Here is a 21,150-nt window from a genome sequence, read left to right as displayed (position 1 = left end):
TATTACAATCTTAAGGGAAACATTTGAGTTTGACTATATTTCATGATTCTTTGAAATAGCAAATGCTGCTAGGTTCAAAGGTAAAGTGTCTCCAAATATAATCACTTAAGCAGGGAACCTAGAAAAGACTGTAGGACAGGATTTTCAGAAGTCACTAAATACAGTATGGTTTACAAGTTTCAGTTTTTTCATCTGTGCCATTGTTTTCTTAGGTATGCACCTTCTAAACGGTGGCATATAGACACAATTATGCGTGTTCTGACAACTGTAAGTAGCTTTTTCATTCATCTTTAATAAGTGCTGGAATGGACTGAGAAATGGGGCAGATAGTCCTTGTTCTCATGGAACTTAGATTCTAGTAGGAGAGATTGGAAATTTATGGGGAAATATATGTAACAATGTTGGGAAGGGATAAATGCTACGGGAAAAAATGCTATAGAAAAATAAAGGCCCAAGTGCACAAAAAAGTATATACAAAACTCTTCTTCTCAATCTTGTTTCTGTAGGCCCAAATTAGAAACAACTAGTAATTCCCAAAGAAGAATTGGTTAATTATGAAACATCAGTAGGAGGCAATGATGCCATTAAAATTATGATTTAGATGTATTTATTTTATGGAATTCTGTCTAGGATATACTAGTTTCTAGTTTGTCTATAGTAGCTGGATGTGGTGATGCATACCTATAATCCCAGCAATTGGGAAGGCTGCAGCAGAGGGATCGCAAGTTCAAAGCCAGCCTTAGCAACTTTGTGAGACTCTAAGCTACTTAACCAAGACCCTCTCAAAAAAAAAAAAAAAGCTTGAGGATGTAGCTTAGTAGTTACGCACCCCTGGGCTCAATCCCTGATACTAAAAAAAAGGAAAACAGAAACAAAAAAGTTCAAAAACTTAAAAAACAAAGAAACAAAAAAACCACACTGGTTTGCCTATCACTAATTATTTTTATAGAAGGTTAAAAGTTAATAAGATATTTTAAATAAACTTGTTTTCTCCATGATAATGAAGAAAAATTATATTCCAACAGAAGACATGATTAATCAGGACACACAGTTTTTGTGAAGCCTACAAGAAAATGAAAATAAGAGCTTCTTAAAGAAAATATTTATGAAGATTTAAAACCTTTTTTTTTTTAAATGTTTTTCTTCTTTTCTTTTTCCAACTGACTTGTTTTCTCTTATTAAGATCATATGGTTTTTCTTTTTTTGCCTGGATTGCATTCATTTTAGAATGTTGAATCAACCTTATATGACTGGAATAAATTTCCCATGATCATGGTATATAATTTATTTTATATGTTGTTGGATTTGATTTGCTAATATTTTGTTGAACATTTTTGTACCTATGTTCCTGAGAGATACTAGTCTACTAGTTTTCTTATAATGTCTTCTTTGACCCGTGTATTATTTAGAAGTGTGTGGTTTTAATCTTTAAGTGTTTGGAAATTTTCCAGGTATTTTTATGCATTACTGATACCTGGTTTATTGCCATTGTGGTCTAAGAACATACTTTATATGATTTCTGTTCTTTAAATTTGTTAACATATGTTTTATGACCTGGAATGTGATTTCTCTTGGTTTCAGTGTGAATTTGGGAAGGTGTTTTCTGCTGATGTTGGATATAGTAGTTTGTAACTGTCAATTAGATCATTTTGACACCTTATCTTACTTTAAAGCACATTACTGCCAGGTGTGGTGGCATACACCTATAATCCCAGCAGCTTGGGAGACTGAGGCAGGAGTAGGAGCCAGCCTAAGCAATTTAGTGTGACACTAAGCAACTTAGCAAAACCCTGTTTCTAAATAAAATACAAAACGGGCTGGGGATGTGGCTCAGTGGTTAAGGGCCTCTGGGTTCAATTCCTGGTACCAAAAAAAAAAAAGCACTTTGCTTTCTTTAGTTAGGGGAAGAATGTATATATCTAGGTTCCATCACAAATTACCTGGTGTTTTTTTTGTTTGTTTGTTTGTTTTTTTTTAGCTTTCGACTTTGTTTTTTGACCATTTGTCTGAATTTCTCCTTTGTGTTTCTTAACTGGAGTGAGTACTCCAGTCACCTTGATTTTTTTTTTTTTTTCTTTTTTCCTTTCCAAAATATGCAATTAGACCTGGTCTCAGTCTTGTAAATCAGCTCTGTTATTCTCTTTAGTAATGGGCCATTGACCAGCGTTGGCTATTATTAGGCATGGGTTCCACTGTTTGTATGTCCTGTGTAGCCTATTTATAATGCTGTAATAAGCCCCAGATACATTTTCCCCATAGGTTAAATAGTTTAATTTGTTCACTGATTGTAGGTACTATCTCAAATTCTAATAGTCAGGAGAACATTAAATAGAGAAAATTAAAAAGGTGGGTGGGCAATGGAGGATGGATAATTAAATACAAAATATCTTCCATTCCTAGGACTATTATTGATTATATAATATTTGTAAATAGTTTATGAAGAACAGTTTGATATTTTAAATAAACTTGTTTTTAAAAACTTAACCTGCTCTTTTGCAGTGTTCAGAGATGCCCCTGTTGCCCAGAGTAACATTTACTTTGCACATATATTCGAACACCAGTGTTGGGAACTTAAAAGAAGGGAGAGTTGGTGTAATTAAGTTCCTAGTGAATGTCTTAAATTTCTGAAATTTTAGGTCTTTCTTGAAATTTTGAACCTTTATGTTTTGCTTTTTAATTTGAAACGAGATGATTTTTTTTTGTTTCGTTTTGTTTTTTTGATTTTTTTAAAATAAAGATTTAACAACATTTTAAAGTAAGGCTTTGGAGTTTAAGCTGCATGTAGACCAGAGAATTGGAATCTGGCTTATTGGAGGGTAGTTTTTTTTTTTTTTTTTTTAATATTTTTAGTTGTAGATGAACACAGTACCTTTATTTTATTTATTTATGTGGTACTGGGGATCGAACCCAGTGTCTCATGTGTGCTAGGCAACCGATGTGCCACTGAGCCACAGCCCCAGCTGTGGACTGTGGAGGGTAGTTTTTAATAGTGGTCTTTTCAGCATTTGGTAAAACTGTTTTAACAACATTTGTTACCACTGCTGTGTGTTTCTAAGGGTAACTCTGAATTTCCTTTTAGGCAGGAAGTTATGTTCGTGATGATGCAGTCCCCAATTTGATCCAGTTAATAACCAATAGTGTGGAGATGCATGCCTACACTGTCCAGCGCTTGTACAAAGCAATTCTTGGTGATTATTCTCAAGTAAGTACTTCATTTGCCATTCTTTCTACTTGGGAAAAATTACACTTTTGTTTTCCTGATATGGCACTGTTACTGACACTCTAGGTATGCTCAGTTTTGACCTTTTGATTAGATGACCAATTTGCACTAAGTGTTTTTGGGAAAATTAAAGTCCTTGACTTTCTTTTGACAGCAACCTTTGGTACAAGTAGCTGCATGGTGTATAGGTGAATATGGTGATCTTCTTGTATCTGGCCAATGTGAAGAGGAAGAGCCTATTCAGGTACCTCTTGTCACTCTGGGTGATTGAGGGGAGAAAACAGGTTTTAATGGGAGTTAATGTTGATTCCTCGAAAAGTTTGTAAAGAAGTATTAATAGAATTGGATTGGGAAACTTGCCATTTTGAAGATGGAACTTACTGGATCATTGTGAGATTTTAAAATCATTTTACTGGGGCTTAGGCTGTAGCTTGGTAGAGAGCATATACAGCCTTGAGTTTAGTTCCTACCACCAAGACCAAAACTTTTGTTTCCATTTTCTTTTACATCAAAGGTCTTTATTTTTTGAAGATTTAATTCAGGGATGCTTTACCACCGAGCTACATCCCCAGCCCTTTTTATTTTTTGAGACAGGGTCTTACTAAGTTGCTTAGGTCCTTGCTAAATTGTTGAGACTGGCCTTGAACTCGTGATCCTCCTATTTTAGCCTCCAGGTTGGCTGGGATTACAGACATGTGACAACACACCTGGCAGAATTGAAAAATTGTGTCAATAGTCTTTAACTCTGTATTTTTCACTAGTCTTCTTCTGCATCTGCCACTTAAAACTATAATATGCCCCAGTGGTCTTTTTCCATACTCTACCTCCCTCTTGCTTGCTTCTGATTGATGGAACAGCTTGACTATTACCCTGGCAAAGTTGTGTTTGAGACTGTTTTTTTTGTTGGCAGAGTGGAGTTGGGTGAGTATTGGAGATTGAACCCAGGGGTGTTTACCACTAAGGTGCATCCCAGATCATTTTATTTTTTATTTTGAAACAGGGTCTCACTAAGTTGCTTAGGGCCTTGCTAAGTTGCTGAGGTTGGCTTCGAACTCATGATTCCCTTGCCTCAGGCATTCGGGTCACTGGGATTGTAGGTAGGTGCACCACACCTACCTAGAAAGGCTTTTTAAATGGTGGGCACCATCCTGTAGCTTGATCATTAGACTTAAGCATTTATTGTTACCATTCATTTTGTGTGGTGTTTTTTTTTTTTTTTTTTTCCCCCCCTAATCTACAGGTAACAGAGGATGAAGTATTGGATATTTTAGAAAGTGTCCTAATCTCTAATATGTCCACCTCTGTAACACGAGGTTATGCCCTCACTGCCATTATGAAGCTTTCTACTCGATTTACCTGTACTGTAAAGTGAGTATTGAGGAAAAGTAGAGTGAATGATTCTTTTGTAATTTAAAAAAAGTTTTATTATATAAAATTTCAAGCATAGATAAAAGCATAAAGAATGGTAAAATGAGTTTGCCTTTATTTATCCCACACCCACAATGATCAATTTTATCTATACTTGGCTCTCTCTTCATTCCCCCATCCTCATTCTCTTTAGAAACTTAAAATTCTTTTTTGCAATTAGATTTGTAATATGTTTTTTCTTTTTTTAAAGTAGAGAACTTACTTATTTCCCTATATAAGGATTTTGACTTACAATATTTTGAAATGTCTAAATGAGAATAAAATCACAAGTATTTGGGTGATTAAATCTTTAAATTCTATTTTTTGCTAATTTGAGTAAAACTTGATTCTTGGATCAGTTTTCCAGCCAAGCATATTTAAAGCAAACTTAGTTCTCATAGACTTTCTGCTTCACTTTTTAATGTAAGAAGAAATGGTATTCTCACAAGAAATGGTAGTTTTGATTTACCAAGAATTTGAGGTTAGCATTTGGATGCTAAAAACTTCAAGTTATTAAAGAAGAGACAGACAGTATGAATTTCTTTTGTGATAAAGTAATAATTGGTACTTTTGTATAGGTTTTATGGTGTGGGATGTTCATCAGCCAAAAAGCTAACATTACAATTAGAATATATAATGGTGAATATCGGTGAATATTGGATGAATAAAGATAAAGATGTTTTGTTTTTGAAAATTTATGTAAATTTAAAAAAGTATTTTGAAAATTTAACCAGAAAACTCTGGTGAATCGCTCTCTCTTCTTGTTCAAGAGTTTTTTGAGTATTTGATATCATCTGTTACTTTATCCCATAGCCGAATTAAGAAAGTGGTTTCCATCTACGGCAGCAGCATTGATGTAGAGCTCCAGCAGAGGGCAGTAGAATATAATGCACTTTTTAAGAAATATGACCATATGAGGTAAGCAAAAGAAAATAAGCAATGCCATGTGCCTCTTAGCATCCTGAATAAGTTGTCACGATAATCCCTAAGGGAGACTTGTTCCTTGTGCAGTAAGCGAGTAGACCTCCCAACTCTGTTTAGTTCTCATTGCTTGGCTTCTTGTTGTTCTGCCCCTACCCTCTAAAGAACTGAATTAACAGTCTTCTTTCATTCTGTTGCAACTTCCCTGTCCTTTTTAGGTATGTAAAGTTGGTAACATTTTCCATTTTATTTGTTTAATTAGTGGGGGTTGTATTGTTTTCAAGAGAAACAATCTCAATCACATCCCATTTCTATTAACATTTTGATGTTTGGCATTTTTTTTTTCTATTACATAGTATCTTTTTTTTTTTTTTTCCTTCTCTTGAACAGTACTGGGGATTGAATACAGGACCTTGTGCATTCTAGATAAGCCTTGTACTCTGAGCTACATCCCCAGTCCTCTTTTAAATTTTATTTTATTTTATTTTTTTGTGGTGCTGGGGATTGAACCCAGGGCCTCGTGCTTGCCAGGCATGCACTCTACCAACTGAGCTATATCTTCAACCCTTAAATTTTATTTTGAAGGAGGGGTTCCCTGAGTTACCCAGGCCAGCCTTGAATTTGCTAACTTCCTGCCTTTGCCTTCTGAGTAGCTAGATTACAGGTGTGAGCCACCATGCCTGGCTATGTCTACCTATTGATTTACCTTTTTTTTCATCCCAGTTTCTCTACCATTGAAATACATGTTTGGCATTTAGGAGAACAGTTAATTTATGCCAAGTTTCTTGCCTGCCCTTCATATATACAGGAATTTAGGTCATGCTTACAATCCACCTTTTATTTATGTGTGTGTGTGTGTGTGTGTGTGTGTGTGTGTATGTATGTGTGTGAAAGGGGAGGAGTCCTCAAAATAGTTAATAGTGATAGTTTTGGGTAGGGAATCTAGGTTAACTGCCTAGAATTTAACCACTTCAGATTCTTCTAGGTCTGCCCTACTTGAAAGAATGCCTGTTATGGAAAAAGTGACCACAAATGGCCCTACTGAGATTGTGCAGACAAATGGAGAGACAGAACCAGCTCCACTAGAGACCAAACCACCACCCTCTGGGCCACAGCCCACCAGCCAGGTAGCCTCATACTTGTTTCTCTGGGGTTCCTGATGATCTAATCATCTCTCGTGACTGATTTTTGTATTTTGTTTTTTGTTTTTTTGCTAATTACTTTCTGTGTGTTTGGATTGGTTGATGATTCCCTTCATTATTAAGGTATTAAAAGTGCCTTGCATTAGATGGAGTTTATAGACAAATAACAAATTGAGGTATTGTTTCCTTGTTTAGGCCAATGATTTATTGGATTTGTTGGGAGGAAATGACATCACACCTGTTATTCCAACTGCACCTACAAGCAAACCAGCTTCTGCTGGTGGAGAACTTCTTGATTTGCTTGGAGACATCACCCTTACAGGTGAGGCCAGATTAGAGCTACTGAAAGCTTGAAATAGTGATAGAGATCTTGTGGAAAAACTACACGGAATACAAACGTTCCAGCATATGAATTAATTGAAGACAGAAGAGCCTGAGTACAAAACAAGAATAGACTCTTTACAATATCTGGGGGGAAAAGCTGCTGTGCTAATCATCAGTGAAGATAATTCATAGAGATTCCTTGAAGATTTAAATTTTGGGAGTGTCAGTTGTCTGTAGTATTTTAAGATAGAAAGGAAGAACTTCCTCTTTCAGGGTTTAAAAGATTATATCCCAAGTCACCTTTACCTTTAGTTGGTGTCTAAAGACATGACATTTTCTGAGTTTCTTTCTGTTCATGGTTAGTTTTTAATAGCTGTGGCCATTTTTGTTGAGACATTAACCTGCTGCTACCTACCTTTCTTCTTCCCTTCCTCTTACCCTTCCTATTATTAAAGCAACTGAAGGAGAAATTGTCCATAATTTTAATTCAAACATAACTTTTCATTTGGGAATATTTTTTTCTTGTCTTTTTTCATAGTGGTAGACATTTGTAATTGATTTGTTCTGTAATAATATTAACCCCTGTGTTTGAGGTTATTATTGTGGTGTATAATTTTTATCCTAAATCGCAGTGTGAAATACAGTTGAAAAGTTAGTGTGTTCTTTAAAGGTAAAATGGGACATTGTAGCGTGTATGACCCAAGTATAACACAGCCATAGGATGTTGAATGGTCAGGTAGGCTCACCATCACAGACTAAATGATTTTTCCTTAATATGTCAGGCTCCCAGAGCTTATGATTTATATCCTTGTCTGAACAAAATTTCAAAATATTTCTTGTCATGTACTTTTAAAAAATTTTTTTCATTATCTTTTTTTGACAATGATAAATATTAAAATTTTTTTTTTTGTATATGTATATAGGGTAAAAATGTCTGTCTCATTCTACTGTCCTTCTCATTCCCACTGGCATACCCCTCCCCTTACTACCCTCTGCACAATCCAAAGTTCCTTCATTCTTCCCTACCCACCCCCACTATGGATCAGCATCGGCTTATTAGAAAAAACATTCGACCTTTGGTTTTTTGGGATTGGGTTATTTCACTTAGCATAAAATTCTCTAGTTCCATCCATTTACCTGCAAATGCCATAATTTCATTCTTTTTAAGGCTGAGTAATATTCCATTGTGTATGTGTACCACATTTTCTTTATCCATTTATCTGTTGAAGGGCACCTAGGTTGGTTCCATAGTTTAGCTATTGTGAATTGAGCTGCTATAAACATTGATGTGGCTGCATTACAGTAGTGTGCTGATTTTAAGTCCGTTGGGTATAAACCAAGAAGTGGTATAGCTGGGTCAAATGGTGGTTCCATTCCAGGTTTTCTTAGGAATCTCCATACTGCTTTCCAAAGTGGTTGCACCAATCTGCAGTCTTACCAACAATGTATGTGTGTATCTTTTCTCCCACATTCTTGCCAACACTTACTGTTGCTTGTGTTCTTGATAATTGCCATTCTGACTGAAGTGAGATGAAATCTTAGTTTTGATTTGCATTTCTCTAATTGCAAGAGATGATGAACATTTTTTCATATGTTTGTTGATCAATCGTACTTCTTCTGTGAAGTGTCTGTTCATTTCCTTACCCCAGTTATTGATTATGTGTTTTTTTTTTGGTGTTAAGTTTTTTGAGTTCTATTTATATCCTGGAGATTAGTGCTCCTATCTGAGGTGCATGTGGTAAGAATTTTTTCCCATTCTATAGGCTCTCTCTTCACATTATTGTTTCCGTTGCTGACAAGCAGCTTTTTAGTTTGAATCCATCCCATTTATTGATTCTTAATTTTACTTCTTGTGCTTCTGGAGTCTTGTTAAGGAAGTCAGGTCTTAAGCTGACGTCATGAAGATTTGGGCTTACTTTTTCTTCTATTAGGAGGAGGGTCTCTGTTCTAGTGCCTAAGTCTTTGATCCACTTTGAGTGGATTTTGTGTAGCATGAGAGATTTAACTCATTTATTGTAGAGTTAATATTTGATTTTGTTTTTGTTTTTTGTTCTTTTTGTAATATTGTGTATAAAAGCAAAATTGTAACATATTAAAAGCCCATGTTTTCTTTTCCTTGTTCATAATGTGTTTTAAATATGTCTTCCTAATTTCTTTACATTTTTGAGGCTAAAATTTTGAATTCTAGATTCTTTAATTCATCTTTATAAGTTATATTCTATTATACAGAAATGTAAAATGATTGGCAGTTTGGAAATAGAGTTAGTATATGTTTTAAGAGGGGGTTTACAACAGTGAGTTTCTGTTGCTCCTCAAAACTAATCACTATACTTTTTACAAGAGACACAAGCTAAAATTTGAGGGAGTTGGGACCCATTTGTTTTGCATAGATCTTACCTAGCCTTGAATTTTCTATAAGAACACATTTCTAAAATTCTTTGGTGGAAGTGGGAATTTGTGGGGAAATTCCTAGGTTAGAATTATTCAACTAGGAGCACTATACGAACATGTCTTTGTATATTTCATTGATAATCTGCTTGGCTGTGTGTTCTGTGGTGCCCTTGTTTTTGCTTCTTGTGCTTGCTTAGCCTCTTGTGCTTGCTTCTACCCTCTTTGCTAATTTTTGGTATGTTGGATTTTTTTCTAGTGTTCTGTAGTATCTTTTTTTTTTGTTTTGTTTTGTTTTGTAAAAGGGATATCCTACCCTGTCTTTATTTCATTGCGTTAAATTGTTTTGTTTTGTTTTTATTTTTTTTGAGTGATAGGAATTTAACCTAGGGCCTTGTACACACTAAACATGTGCTCTGCCACTGAGCCACATCCTCAATTTTTTATAAAATGATATATTTTCAGTTAATTTCATAAGTGATTTGAAGTCTTTTAAATACAAAATGTGTTCTCTATATTTTGCTGAATTTTCTTACGCCTTCTCTTAGAATCTTGATTTGTCTCAGTTCATAGTCAATCTGTGACTTGCCTTCTATTGTATGATCCTTGCTTTGTTCTTATTTAGGAGGATCAGATAAAAGTGGTAGTGTGGCACCCTCTACTTACCCCCCACTCCCACCCTCTCTTCCCAGTGTGCATATGTGGTAAAGTTATATTATGCATTTTTTAACACCTATAAAATTCAGTAAATGCCTTGATTTACCTAGCTTGTAAAATGAAACTAGTATTAAAAGGGTTGATGTTTCTGGTTTGTTTCCCCCTTATTCCCTTTCCTTTTTATTTAAAATTTATTTTCTCTTTTGGTGGTGGTAGGGATTGAATCCAGTTTAGGTCCTTGTGCATGCTAGGCAAGTACTCTATAGCCCTAGTTTCCTCTTGATTCCACAGGTAACTGGTGACTCTCCTAAATCGGCAGGTAAACACATTGGTGTTTACCATTGCCAATTTTTACCTTTTTAGAAATGGTATCTAACTAAAGGTGTTCTTTTTTTGGGTCTTGCATTTTTGCTAAGCATTGTATTTGTGAGAATGATACATTAATAATTCATAAATATATTTTTAGTGAATTCACATTTTCTTGTGTTTATTATTTTATTGTCAGTATGCCACAGTTTAATTATCCATCATGCTGATGGTAGACATTTTGATTATTTATTTTTTTTTACCTGTAGTTCTTGCTAGGAATAGATTTTGTATATGTCTCCTATGTACATATCCAAGAGCTAATCAAAAACATTTCTGAGAAAGGCAGTGGTTCTCATGTGGGGGAGATTTAATGTGTAGAAGCCAGGGTGCTGCTGAATGTCCTATGATGCAGAAGGCAGCAAAGACTTTTCTAGCCTAAAATGTCATTGGTGCAAATGTTGAGGGAGCTTAGTTTAAGAAGATACACTGGTGTTCAGCTCTCCTGTTATCAAACTGTGTGGTTTTCTACTTTAGATGCACCAGCTTATATTCCTTTAGTAGAGCTTAAAAGTCTCCATTGCTCCATGTTTTATTATCAGACATTGGAATTTTCAGTGGTTTGATGGCTGGAAGTAGCATCTCACTGTGGCTTTAAATTCCATTTCCATCATTACTGTTGTAAGATTGAGTGTCTATTTGATAAGATCTCCTTTTTATTCAGGTACCCTCTTCTGTAAATTGCTTGTTCGTGTATGTACCTTAGCATTTTTTAGTTGCGTTGTCTTTTTCTTGCTGATTTGTAGAAGATATGTATAGTTGTGAATACTTAACCCATTCATTTTCTTCTGCTTGTGATCTTTTTCCTTTTTTTTTTTTTCCTTCTTTTTCCCTTATGGTGGTTTTTAATAAATAGAAGTTGGTCAACCCAAAGTATTTGAATTTTCAGTTCTTTTCCTTTTTGGCCTATGCATTTTGCATATTGTTTAGAGAATCCTTATGATCTTAACCTGGAGATCATAATAATTTGTGTTTTCTTGATGAGTTTGTCATGCTTGCTAAAGTTGACTTTTCATTGGAATGTTCCTGTAGGTGCTCCTGCTGCTGCTCCTGCCCCTGCCTCAGTCCCACAGATATCCCAGCCCCCTTTCTTGTTGGATGGCCTTTCATCCCAGCCTCTCTTCAATGACATTGCTGCAGGTATAATTATTTTTGTTATCGTCATCACCTGGAGCACTGAGCAATGAGAGGTGTTTTTCAAGGAGAAGAAGTAATAATTCTTGAAACATTAGGCCAACTATAATAAGGCTGATCTTCCTGTACTTTTGCAGGCATCCCCTCCATCACAGCATACAGTAAGAATGGTTTGAAGATAGAATTCACCTTTGAACGGTCAAACACCAACCCCAGTGTAACTGTGATAACGATACAGGCCTCTAACAGCACAGAGTTAGACATGACGGACTTTGTTTTCCAGGCTGCAGTACCAAAGGTACTTTAATGTCTATGTTCCTTTTTTTCCCTTTGATTGAAGACTAGCTGATTTTTTTTTTTTCTCTTGCATTTGGGTAAAGGATATATTTTAATGTTTAGAAATTAAATTTGTAGATTTAATTTAAATGTTATTGAAACTTATGGTTTATTGTAACATGCCATTAATTTTTTATCTCTTAATATTTGAGAGAAAAATTCCTCCTTAATTAACATCTGCTTTACTATTATATAACAACTATTTTTTTTGTGAATTGAGGGTTTCGTTTGTACCAAATCTTAAAGAGTATGTTCATTTTTTAAGAATTAAGTATTTTGAGTAAAGGAAAGTTTGGAATGAGGGGTGAGCAAAGTTTCTCTATAAAAGACCAGCTAGTGATTATTTTAGGGTATATGTTCTCTGCTGGTACTCAGTTCTGCTGTTACCCTGCAGAAACAACTGTAGACAATATGTGAATGAAAGAGACTGTGTTCCAAGATAAGATTATTTACGAAAACAGGTGTTTGAGTACACTTTGCCAGCTCCTGGTTTAGACTAAACTAACCTCATTTTTGCTGTGACATGGGAAGTATGGCACTGGGGAGTGAAGGTAGAGGTGCTCCACCACTGAGCTGTATTCCCCAGACCTTTTTATTTATTTATTTTTTGAATCAGGGTCCTGCTAAGTTGCCAAGGATGGCCTTTAACTTAGGATCCTCCTACCTCAGCCTCTCAAGTAGCTACAATTACAGGTGTGCCCCACCATACCTGGCATGCAGTTGTTTTAAAAGCAGTAATGTCAAGTTTATTAGAACCACTGATAACTCTAAGAGCCATTCTGTTTGGATTTTATGCTAATTGTATGAAATGAAAGCAAGTTACTTAATCTGTGTGGCAGTTTCTTCATTTGCAAAGGGAGCAATGATAGTGATAGCTTCTTCATAGGGTTGATTTGTGGAATAAAATTTTTTTTATGGTGGGTGCTATTTGAAAGCACTTCTCACGTGTTTAGTGCTTAGTAAATGGTAGCTGCTGCTTTAGGTTGCTGTCCTAGCAAGCCACCTTTGCTACTGAAGCATGGCTATATTCTTGGTGTTGTACTGCATTCTGCATAATGATGCTGTATTTTCATTACATTATAGTACTATACTGTTTTCATTTTTTAGTATATATGAAATTGGGGTACATTTTAAAATTGGTATATTGTCATAGTTTCATGGGCAGCCTCTTGTATTTCTCAGTGTTACACAAAATAATGCTGTGAATTGCAATTGATAGTGTCATAAATTCACTGAAATATAGTAGTAATGAGTAACATTTAAGCATATGTAATTCATCTTGACAGTAGAATTGTGAAAAAGATCCAATATACGAAGTCTGTTCTTTGACACTGAATCTTTAACTGGGCATGGTGATGCATGCCTGTAATCCCAGTGACTCAGGAGGCTGAGGCAGGAGGATTTCAGGTTTGAGACCAATTCCAGCAGCTTAATGAGAAGCTGACTCAAAATAAACAAAGGGGCTAGGGGTGAATCTCACTGGTAGAGTGCCCTTGGGTTCAGCCCCAGTACCTGAAAAAAGGAAAGAGATTGAATCTTTGCTCTTGTAACGTTTGACCTTAGAGAAGACTGTCAGTCTCTCTCTTAGGAAAGGTTTTAAAATACTGGTACATAAAATAGCTACTTTGTATGGTATGCTTTACTTAGCTTGCTCATAGCACTTTCATCTCTCATCCCTGTAAACAAACAAACAAACAAAATCTACCAACACAGCAAATTATGGTGTTTGCCTCATCTGGGTTTTGTTGAATAGGCTAGTTCTGCATGTTCTTTTTCTGTTTCGGTCTTGTGTCCCTAACAGAGCAGCAATCCCGAAGTGTTCTACTTACATATTAACAAGCTGGCTCTTTCAAAACCTTTCCTCCACCTCTCATGTAGGGGGAGGCCTTGATACCTTCCAGATTATGCAGGCTTTAGAAAACAAAAGTATCTGGGGCCTAGATATCCAATTACACTAAAGCATAAAGGCCTATAGTTGGTGACAAGTATGTTGGGTTGCTGTTTTTGGAAAGCTTTTATTAGGTTTCTTTTTTCCCCCTCCATTGGCACCTATTTTTTACTTTCCTAGTTGATCAGTTACTATCAAAATGAAGTTTTCAGAACAAAGAGTTGGTGACCTTTTGAAAAGTATTTGGCTAAAATTCCTTCTGCTCTAAAGGGGAGAATGGCTCATTGCTAGTTTTTATAAATTCTATAAGTACGAACTGAGAATGTAGCTCTGTGGTAGAGCACTTGCTTAAGCATGAATAAGGCCCTGGGTTTGATTCCTGGCACAACCCAAAAACAAAACAAAACAAAAACAATGTGTGACAGTCCACATACTATGAATTGCTGGTATCTGGAAACAAATGGCAAATCTGTTGCTTGATCAATCAGTGGGGTACCTTTTTTTATTTGTTGGTATCTTTGACATAATACTATGTGTAACTTTTTATGAAGAGTGCCCTTTGTTTTCCTTAGACATTCCAGCTGCAGCTTCTGTCTCCTAGCAGCAGCATTGTCCCAGCATTTAATACGGGGACCATCACACAAGTCATCAAAGTTCTGAACCCACAGAAGGTGAGTAACATATTTGAAGCCAGTATCTGAGCAAAGGTATAAGATTACTTCCTGAAATAAACTTTTTGCTTTGTTTTTCTGGGTTTTTCATAGTTAGAGATCTGTGAAAATGTGTGGTCTAACTTCCTTGTTCTTTTGTAGAAAATAAAAGGAGTCCAGAGACCTCAAATGGATTAGTGACATCTTATTAAAATGCAGCTAAAAATTTTCTCTATTTTGAGGATTAAAGGTATAGTTTTGAGGAGAGGGGGAAGCTTAGACATATAAATCTATGCCAAAGTTGAAATCTGAGGTAAGAGCATTTGTTGAACCAAATATCCACATTTACTGCTGTAATTACTAAGTATGGATAGCAAAAGTAGAGGCATAAAATATGAATCAGTCACATGAAAAACAGCTTTAGAAATTAAAATTAAACAATATTTTTACTATATCTTCTCAAAGAAGTAAATTGATTTTACTTAATAGTAATTGACTGATTTTCAGATAGTTCTTGAAAATGGTTCAGAAAGAATTTTTTTACCTTGAAAGATTTCTAGTAGTTACTTATAAAGACCAGCATAATTTTCTCCTCTTGCAACACTTTCCTTTTATGCTGTTTACTGTATTTGGAGCATCTGCCATTAGTACAAGCACAGATTCCTTTGACCATCTGATACATAGAGTAAAATTTTCTTAGTGCATTAATTTTTAAAATATGTCACATAAAGTAAAACATATAAAAGAATTATATTCTCTTAAAACTATTGCTGCTATCTGTGAATTAACTTTATTTTATGCTTTGGGAAAGAATAAAAGCTTATGTTCACAGACAAAGCAACTGTTTATCTGAATGTAGAGCATAAGTGTGTGTTTACCTAATTTTTCCAAAAATTTGGACACAAGTGTTGAGTCTTTTCAAAAAGCACTCAGCAAATGTTACTAGAAAAATGCTCCTGAGTGATTCTGCACTTCTGGCCCACAGTGTGTTTTGGAGATGCACTTTTTCTACTTGAAGGCAGAATGTCTTCTTGGCTTAAAGCTAGATAACTAGGCAGTTTTGGTGACGGCAGTGGTTTGCCTCTGTCTGTTTTTTTTTTTTTTTTTTTTTTTTTTTTTCTGGGGATTGAACCCAACCATTGAGCCACATCCCCAACCCTGTTTTGCATTTTATTTAGAGACAGGGACTCACTGAGTTGCTTAGCGCCTTGCTTTTGCTGAGTCTGGCTTTGAACTCACGGTCCTCCTGCCTCAGTCTCCTGAGTCACTGGGATTATTTACGTTCATGCGCCACAATGCCTGGCCCTGCCAGTATCATTTTAAAGAGATTGCTTTGAAGTAATTTTTTCACCTTTAAGATTAAAAATCTGTTTGTAGGTCTGGGGTTATGGCTCAGTGGTAGAGCACTTGCCTAGCACGCATGAGGCACTAGGTTCATGCTCCTCAGCACCACATTAAAAAACAAACAAAAAGAAAAAGAAAATTGTATTTGTGGAGCTGAGCATGGTGATGCGTGTTTTTAGGCCAGCCTCTTGAGAGGCTGAGACAGGAGGTTTGACTGCTTGAGTTCAGGACTTCAGGGCCAGTCCGAGCAGCATAGTGAGATCTCATTTTTTTTTTTTTTTTTTTTTCTTTTTTAAAAAAGGTCTACTTGTGGACTGGACAGGTTGTGAATATTTTATTTCAGTGTATTAATTTGTGATTCTCTTTCCCTTTCATAGCAACAGCTGCGAATGCGGATCAAGCTCACATATAATCACAAGGGCTCAGCAATGCAAGATCTAGCAGAGGTGAACAACTTTCCCCCTCAGTCCTGGCAATGAGGGTCTGGCACCATTCTCATTCTTACCCCACTCAATCAAAGGAACTCTGAGAAGGAGGTTGTGATTGCTGGCAAGTCCCCCCCAACTGTACCATGGGCATCAGGAGCTGAAGAGAACTGTTGAGGAGGATTTTCCTGAAGTTATTGCTGACCTTGAAGCATTGTTAAAGACTAATGTCCTCTCCTCCACTGTTGAGGCTGGCTGCTTCTGGAGGCTACTTTGCACTCTTCCTTCTCTTCTCCCTTTTCCACACTTCTCCACCCCTCCCACATATGCAGCCAGAATCAACATTCCCTGGGCCCCTGAGGCAATAAGCAGCTGGTCTGGAGGAGAGGACTGGAATTCATGGCAAGAAAACACTCACTGTCTCTGCAGCAAAGAGTGCCCCTTCTTTCTACTGTTTCTCTGTGGACTGGGCAAGGTGGGGTATTTATTCCTCACTAGCTGGGTGACCATCTTCAGGCGCTTTTTACATCTGGCATTTGGAATGGAAATATAACGATGGACATTAGGGAGCCCTGCCTTTTTCTCCTGGTTCCCCCAATGTTTGAAAGAGGCATTAGGCTCCTGGTAGCCTTTTCTGTGCATTGCTGTATACACACAGACAGACACACATGTATGTATGTTTGTTATCAAGAACTGGTCAGACCTTGAGAGGTTATTTGTAAACACTGGACAGATGCAGTTAAAAAAAGAGCTTTTGTTGAGATTTGGCATGAAGGATATGGTGCTCTATTTGTAATAGAAATTTCCAAGGCTCTTCCAGCTCCCCTTTTCTCTCCATTCCTTAGCTGTAGTCATGAATACTCTCCATGATTTTCAAAATTAATTCTGCTTAAAGTGCAAGGTGGACACCACCTAAAAGATGCATTAATAGTTATTAATGACCTATTCCCATCACAAATTTTAAAGTTTCTCCCAAGCCCATCACTTGCCCGTTTGAACTGTGGTAAATGGGTGGAAAGAGGAGTCCCCCAGTTTCAAAGATCAGACTCTTTAACAAAACATCTTTGCCCATGGGATGAGTGAGTGTCAGACTCATCCTAGAGCATAAGGAGTCGTCCATTACTCCAAACCTCCCTTTTTATTTCCTGAGCCTGGCTTGGACCTTGGCATTCCGTTTGAATTCCTTCTTCTAACTGGAACATTTGTGTTGTATCTGTAACACTGGCACTGAAATAAAGACCACACGGTTAAAGAAATCTTTCCTATATTGTACTTCATGGTGTTGGAATGAAGCCTTGTAGCTTCCTTGCCCCCTATGTCAGAGGAATCTTATGGTCACCATAGAGTAGGAATATACTTTCCTAAGTCTGAGAAAATAGTCTCTTGAAAGAGACCAATCTCATGAATATCTGCATTAAAGACTTGAGCTTTTTAAACTAGTAAGAGTGCCGAGTGCTTTTTAGAAAGGACTCTTGCGTTATCAAACTTTCAAATGGAGTTGCTGGAATGAGGTGAAGTGATTCTCCTTCGGTATGTGTTGGATGTACTATGTACATTCAGGTATACAGGCACCATGTCATATACTGCAGAACAAAGAAAAAGTGGGGCCCACCTTGCTTTAAAAATGTTTGCAATTGTTACTGTAATTGTACAGAATGACTACTTTGGCTTCGGTTTTAACCTTTCTTTCCCTTCATTTCACCAAGCCTTTACTTAAAGTCTTCAGTGTCTTGTCAAACCTAGCTCTGTATCAGATGCTAGACTATTCCTAACATTTGACAAACTGGAGTTGAACTAAAGGCTCCAAAAGGGAAAATTTCTGGTTTTACAATTATACAAGAGCAAGATCTGCTAAAACTTATTCCACTGGGTAAATGGTTGACTGAGTCAAGAATAGGATATGATTTCCTGTTTTTGGTAAAATAAGTGTGAACTAGTGCATACTTCTGAAAACTGCTCTGCCTGTGCAATGAAAAATATCCTTTAAAGGTTTCTTCGCAGACTGATTTCATTGGATGGATATTTAATGCTGTGAAACATGATAGGATTAACATACTATTGGTGGATTTCTTGAATAGAATTTGTCTTAACATTCCTCTTTGTGTAGAGGCTTTATTTTCTCCCTTACATTTGTAGCTAACCAGCTCAGGTTTTTTTTTTTTTTTTTTTTTTTTTTGTTTGTTTGTTTGTTTTTTAGTTAAAATGAGTTGATTCTCTGAAGAAATCTGCTCAAGAATATTCTGTAAGACAGTGCTAGCTAACAGAGCTGCAAAGGGTCTACTGTACCTACAAAGCATCTGCTTGGGTGATCAGAGTTTTGAGGTAGAATTTATGATCATCCCTGGCTTTGTCTAAAAGGAATAAAATAATCATGGCCTTAACATAAGGGGTGCTGTGTAGAATATGAATTAATTTTGGACATTGAACCTGAGCACCATACTGAAGGACTAGCAGCCAAGGAACTGCCTAGGATACTGATGGTTGTGAAGACTGTTTCAAATGATCTTGGAAAGCTTCAGTGTGCCTTAGTTTCTAGGATCAGCATTAGTTCTCTTCTCACTTGACTTTGCAGCTAAAAGGAGAAATCTCTTAATTTCTGTAAACACTTTCACATTTCAGTAATTCTTTTCCAGAATATAACCATTCAAGGGGGAGCAAGTAGGATGGATTTTACTTCAGAGCCATTGTGAAGAAAGGGTGATTTCTGTGGCTATTTAATTACCCCAGGGTGATAAGCAGCGGACCCTCACATGCTTACTTCGGCAATTTCACATGCACTTGTACCTCATTATGTCCATCTTTGAGAGTAGTTTGTATTCTGTCCTCCTCCTACCCCCAATAATCTTAAGGGAGAATTCATACAAGTAATCTTAACTGTAGGAAGGGTGCTGTCCCTTTTTGAAGCTTCTCCCACAAATGCTTTGGTGCTGTTACCTTGAGGTGGTTTGGATAGTCTTGGGAGTTTTATGCTGTGTATAGTGATCATCTGTTCATTTTAAGGTCTTTCTCACTTAAAGAAACATTCCTCAATGCAACATTTAAGGGGAGACTATTTCCTCTTGCTAGGTTAAAGGTGTGGTTCGTATCTTTTGTTTGTCCTGCTCATAGATGAAAACAGATTTAAAACTGTCCAGCACTTAATAGTTTGAACATTTCCATCTACTACATGTTCTAGAGGAGTTGGAAGTTAGGGAATACTGCTTTTGAGATTCAACTTCATTATCCTTCTGCATTGGTTATATTTGGGCCATGAGAACTAGGGGAAACAGGGAATTTGAATGTGCATTATTTTTTTCTAGTGAATGTATTTTAACCACTGTGTCCTAAACTGAGAGTTAGTGAGCAAAAAGTGGATGGTTGGGGAGCAGTGATACATGTCTGTGTATTCATGAGTTTGGAAGTTTGAAGGATTGTTGAAGAGCGTTACTCAAAAAGCCCTGAAGTTTAAAACACTTCCGACCACCGTTGGCTGAGGAGGGCGGGGTTGCTGGTAGAACTGGAAGTGTAAAACTTTTTCAAGCAATAGCAGTGAGTGGGTCCCAATGACAAGGTTCCAGGACCTGGAACACTTAAACAGAAGAAAATGCAGAAGCAGCCTGTGCAGTTGCTTCACAAACTTCCACGAGGCCGATTCTGGCTTCAAGAATGGAGCATTGGAGTTTTGTTTTTTTTCAGAACTGCATTTGCGCTTTGTGTTTTTGTTTTTATTTGGAGACTTCATGGGAAAGAGCTTCTGAACTTTTTCCTGTGTGAATTCCCACTGTGTTCCTATAAGCCCCTTTTTCTTTCATAATGTTGTAAGTTACCTTTTCATGAAGCCCCGTCACCTCTTCTTTACTGTAAAAAATATTAAAAGGCTGTTTCCAAGTGGGACAGCTAATGAAGTTCTAATTATTGCAGACATATTTTTGAGATGTAAAAAGAATTTAAAATTAAATGATAAGTCTTAGAGGCGAGTGAGGAATAAAATGGATGTAAACATTTACATGGGATGCATTAGAATTCTGCTGTGTGTATTGTCTTTTGGTTGAACCAAATTATGAACAGTGACTAATAATAAAAAGTCAATACTCAATGATTTAAAATTTGCTTCCTTGCTTCTTATAAGTGAATTAGAAGCCTTGGATGAATTCTTATCAACAGCTTTAAGCTAAACTTAATCTGTTAATGTTCCTTTTATACAGAAATCTCACCTAGAGAGAAATCTGAACAGTTAGAAAACTTGTTAGACAATGAAGAAGTCATAGGAGCAATTGGACATTTTAACTATAATGTGATTACCTCCATTCTTTTCCACATAGTGGGTTTTCAGACAAACCAAAGAAATCATATATAAGGTGAATTGTACATTAAGGGTTGTCATGATCGTGGGATTTCAATTATAAATTGCTTTTTTGTGAATTGTTCAAGTATATCTATGACTGGGAAGACAAAGGCTTGACCAGCCAAAATGAGTTATATTTCAAATTTTTTCTTGTTGGTGGGGGGCAGGTACTAGGGATTGAACCAAGGATGCTTTACCACTAACTATATCCCCAGCCCCTTTTGTATTTTATTTTGAGACAGGGTCTTGCAAAATTGTTGAGACTGGCCTGAAACTTGGATCATCTTGCCTCAGCCTCCCAAGTTGCTGGGATTTTAGATGTGTGCCACTGTGCCCATCCCATCCAATTTAAAAAAAAAAAAAATAATATGAATTTCATCTCGGAGGTTTAAAGCTTTAGGTTTTTTATTACTCTCATGATCCCTGAAAGTTGACTGAGAAAGGGGAGAATGTGACTATTGCTTGATTCAAAAAGGGAAGGGTGTAGGCCTTGGCAGTTATCTGGTTTCTGCAGAAGTGCCCTTTGGCAGAGTTTGATAAGTAACATTTCTATAATCTTGCCTTCTATATGGTTAGTTAGAATTCATTTTTGTTTCTAATATTTTCAGTTGAGACGTTCATTTA

At 36.5% G+C, this 21,150-nt stretch overlaps 1 protein-coding gene across 3 annotated transcripts in view; it reads left to right on the top strand.

Moving 5' to 3' along the window:
• AP1G1 (adaptor related protein complex 1 subunit gamma 1) overlaps window positions 1-20,072 on the top strand; it is an 86,577-nt gene extending 66,505 nt beyond the window's left edge. For all 3 annotated transcript variants that reach the window (XM_079117739.1, XM_079117740.1, XM_079117738.1), the window contains 11 exons: window positions 213-267; window positions 3,080-3,202; window positions 3,375-3,464; window positions 4,461-4,588; window positions 5,441-5,545; window positions 6,534-6,675; window positions 6,886-7,012; window positions 11,458-11,565; window positions 11,697-11,857; window positions 14,356-14,454; window positions 16,155-20,072. In XM_079117739.1, coding sequence (XP_078973865.1) covers window positions 213-267; window positions 3,080-3,202; window positions 3,375-3,464; window positions 4,461-4,588; window positions 5,441-5,545; window positions 6,534-6,675; window positions 6,886-7,012; window positions 11,458-11,565; window positions 11,697-11,857; window positions 14,356-14,454; window positions 16,155-16,256 — 1,240 coding nt within the window. In that variant the 3' untranslated portion in view covers window positions 16,257-20,072. The remainder of the gene's footprint in view (window positions 1-212; window positions 268-3,079; window positions 3,203-3,374; window positions 3,465-4,460; window positions 4,589-5,440; window positions 5,546-6,533; window positions 6,676-6,885; window positions 7,013-11,457; window positions 11,566-11,696; window positions 11,858-14,355; window positions 14,455-16,154) is intronic.
• Window positions 20,073-21,150: the final 1,078 nt, after the last annotated feature.

Source organism: Sciurus vulgaris (assembly GCF_902686455.1).
Source record: "Sciurus vulgaris genome assembly, chromosome: 17".
NCBI lineage: Eukaryota > Metazoa > Chordata > Mammalia > Rodentia > Sciuridae > Sciurus > Sciurus vulgaris.
Note: the sequence above shows the minus strand (reverse complement) of the source record. Positions and strands in the feature narration are given on the sequence as shown.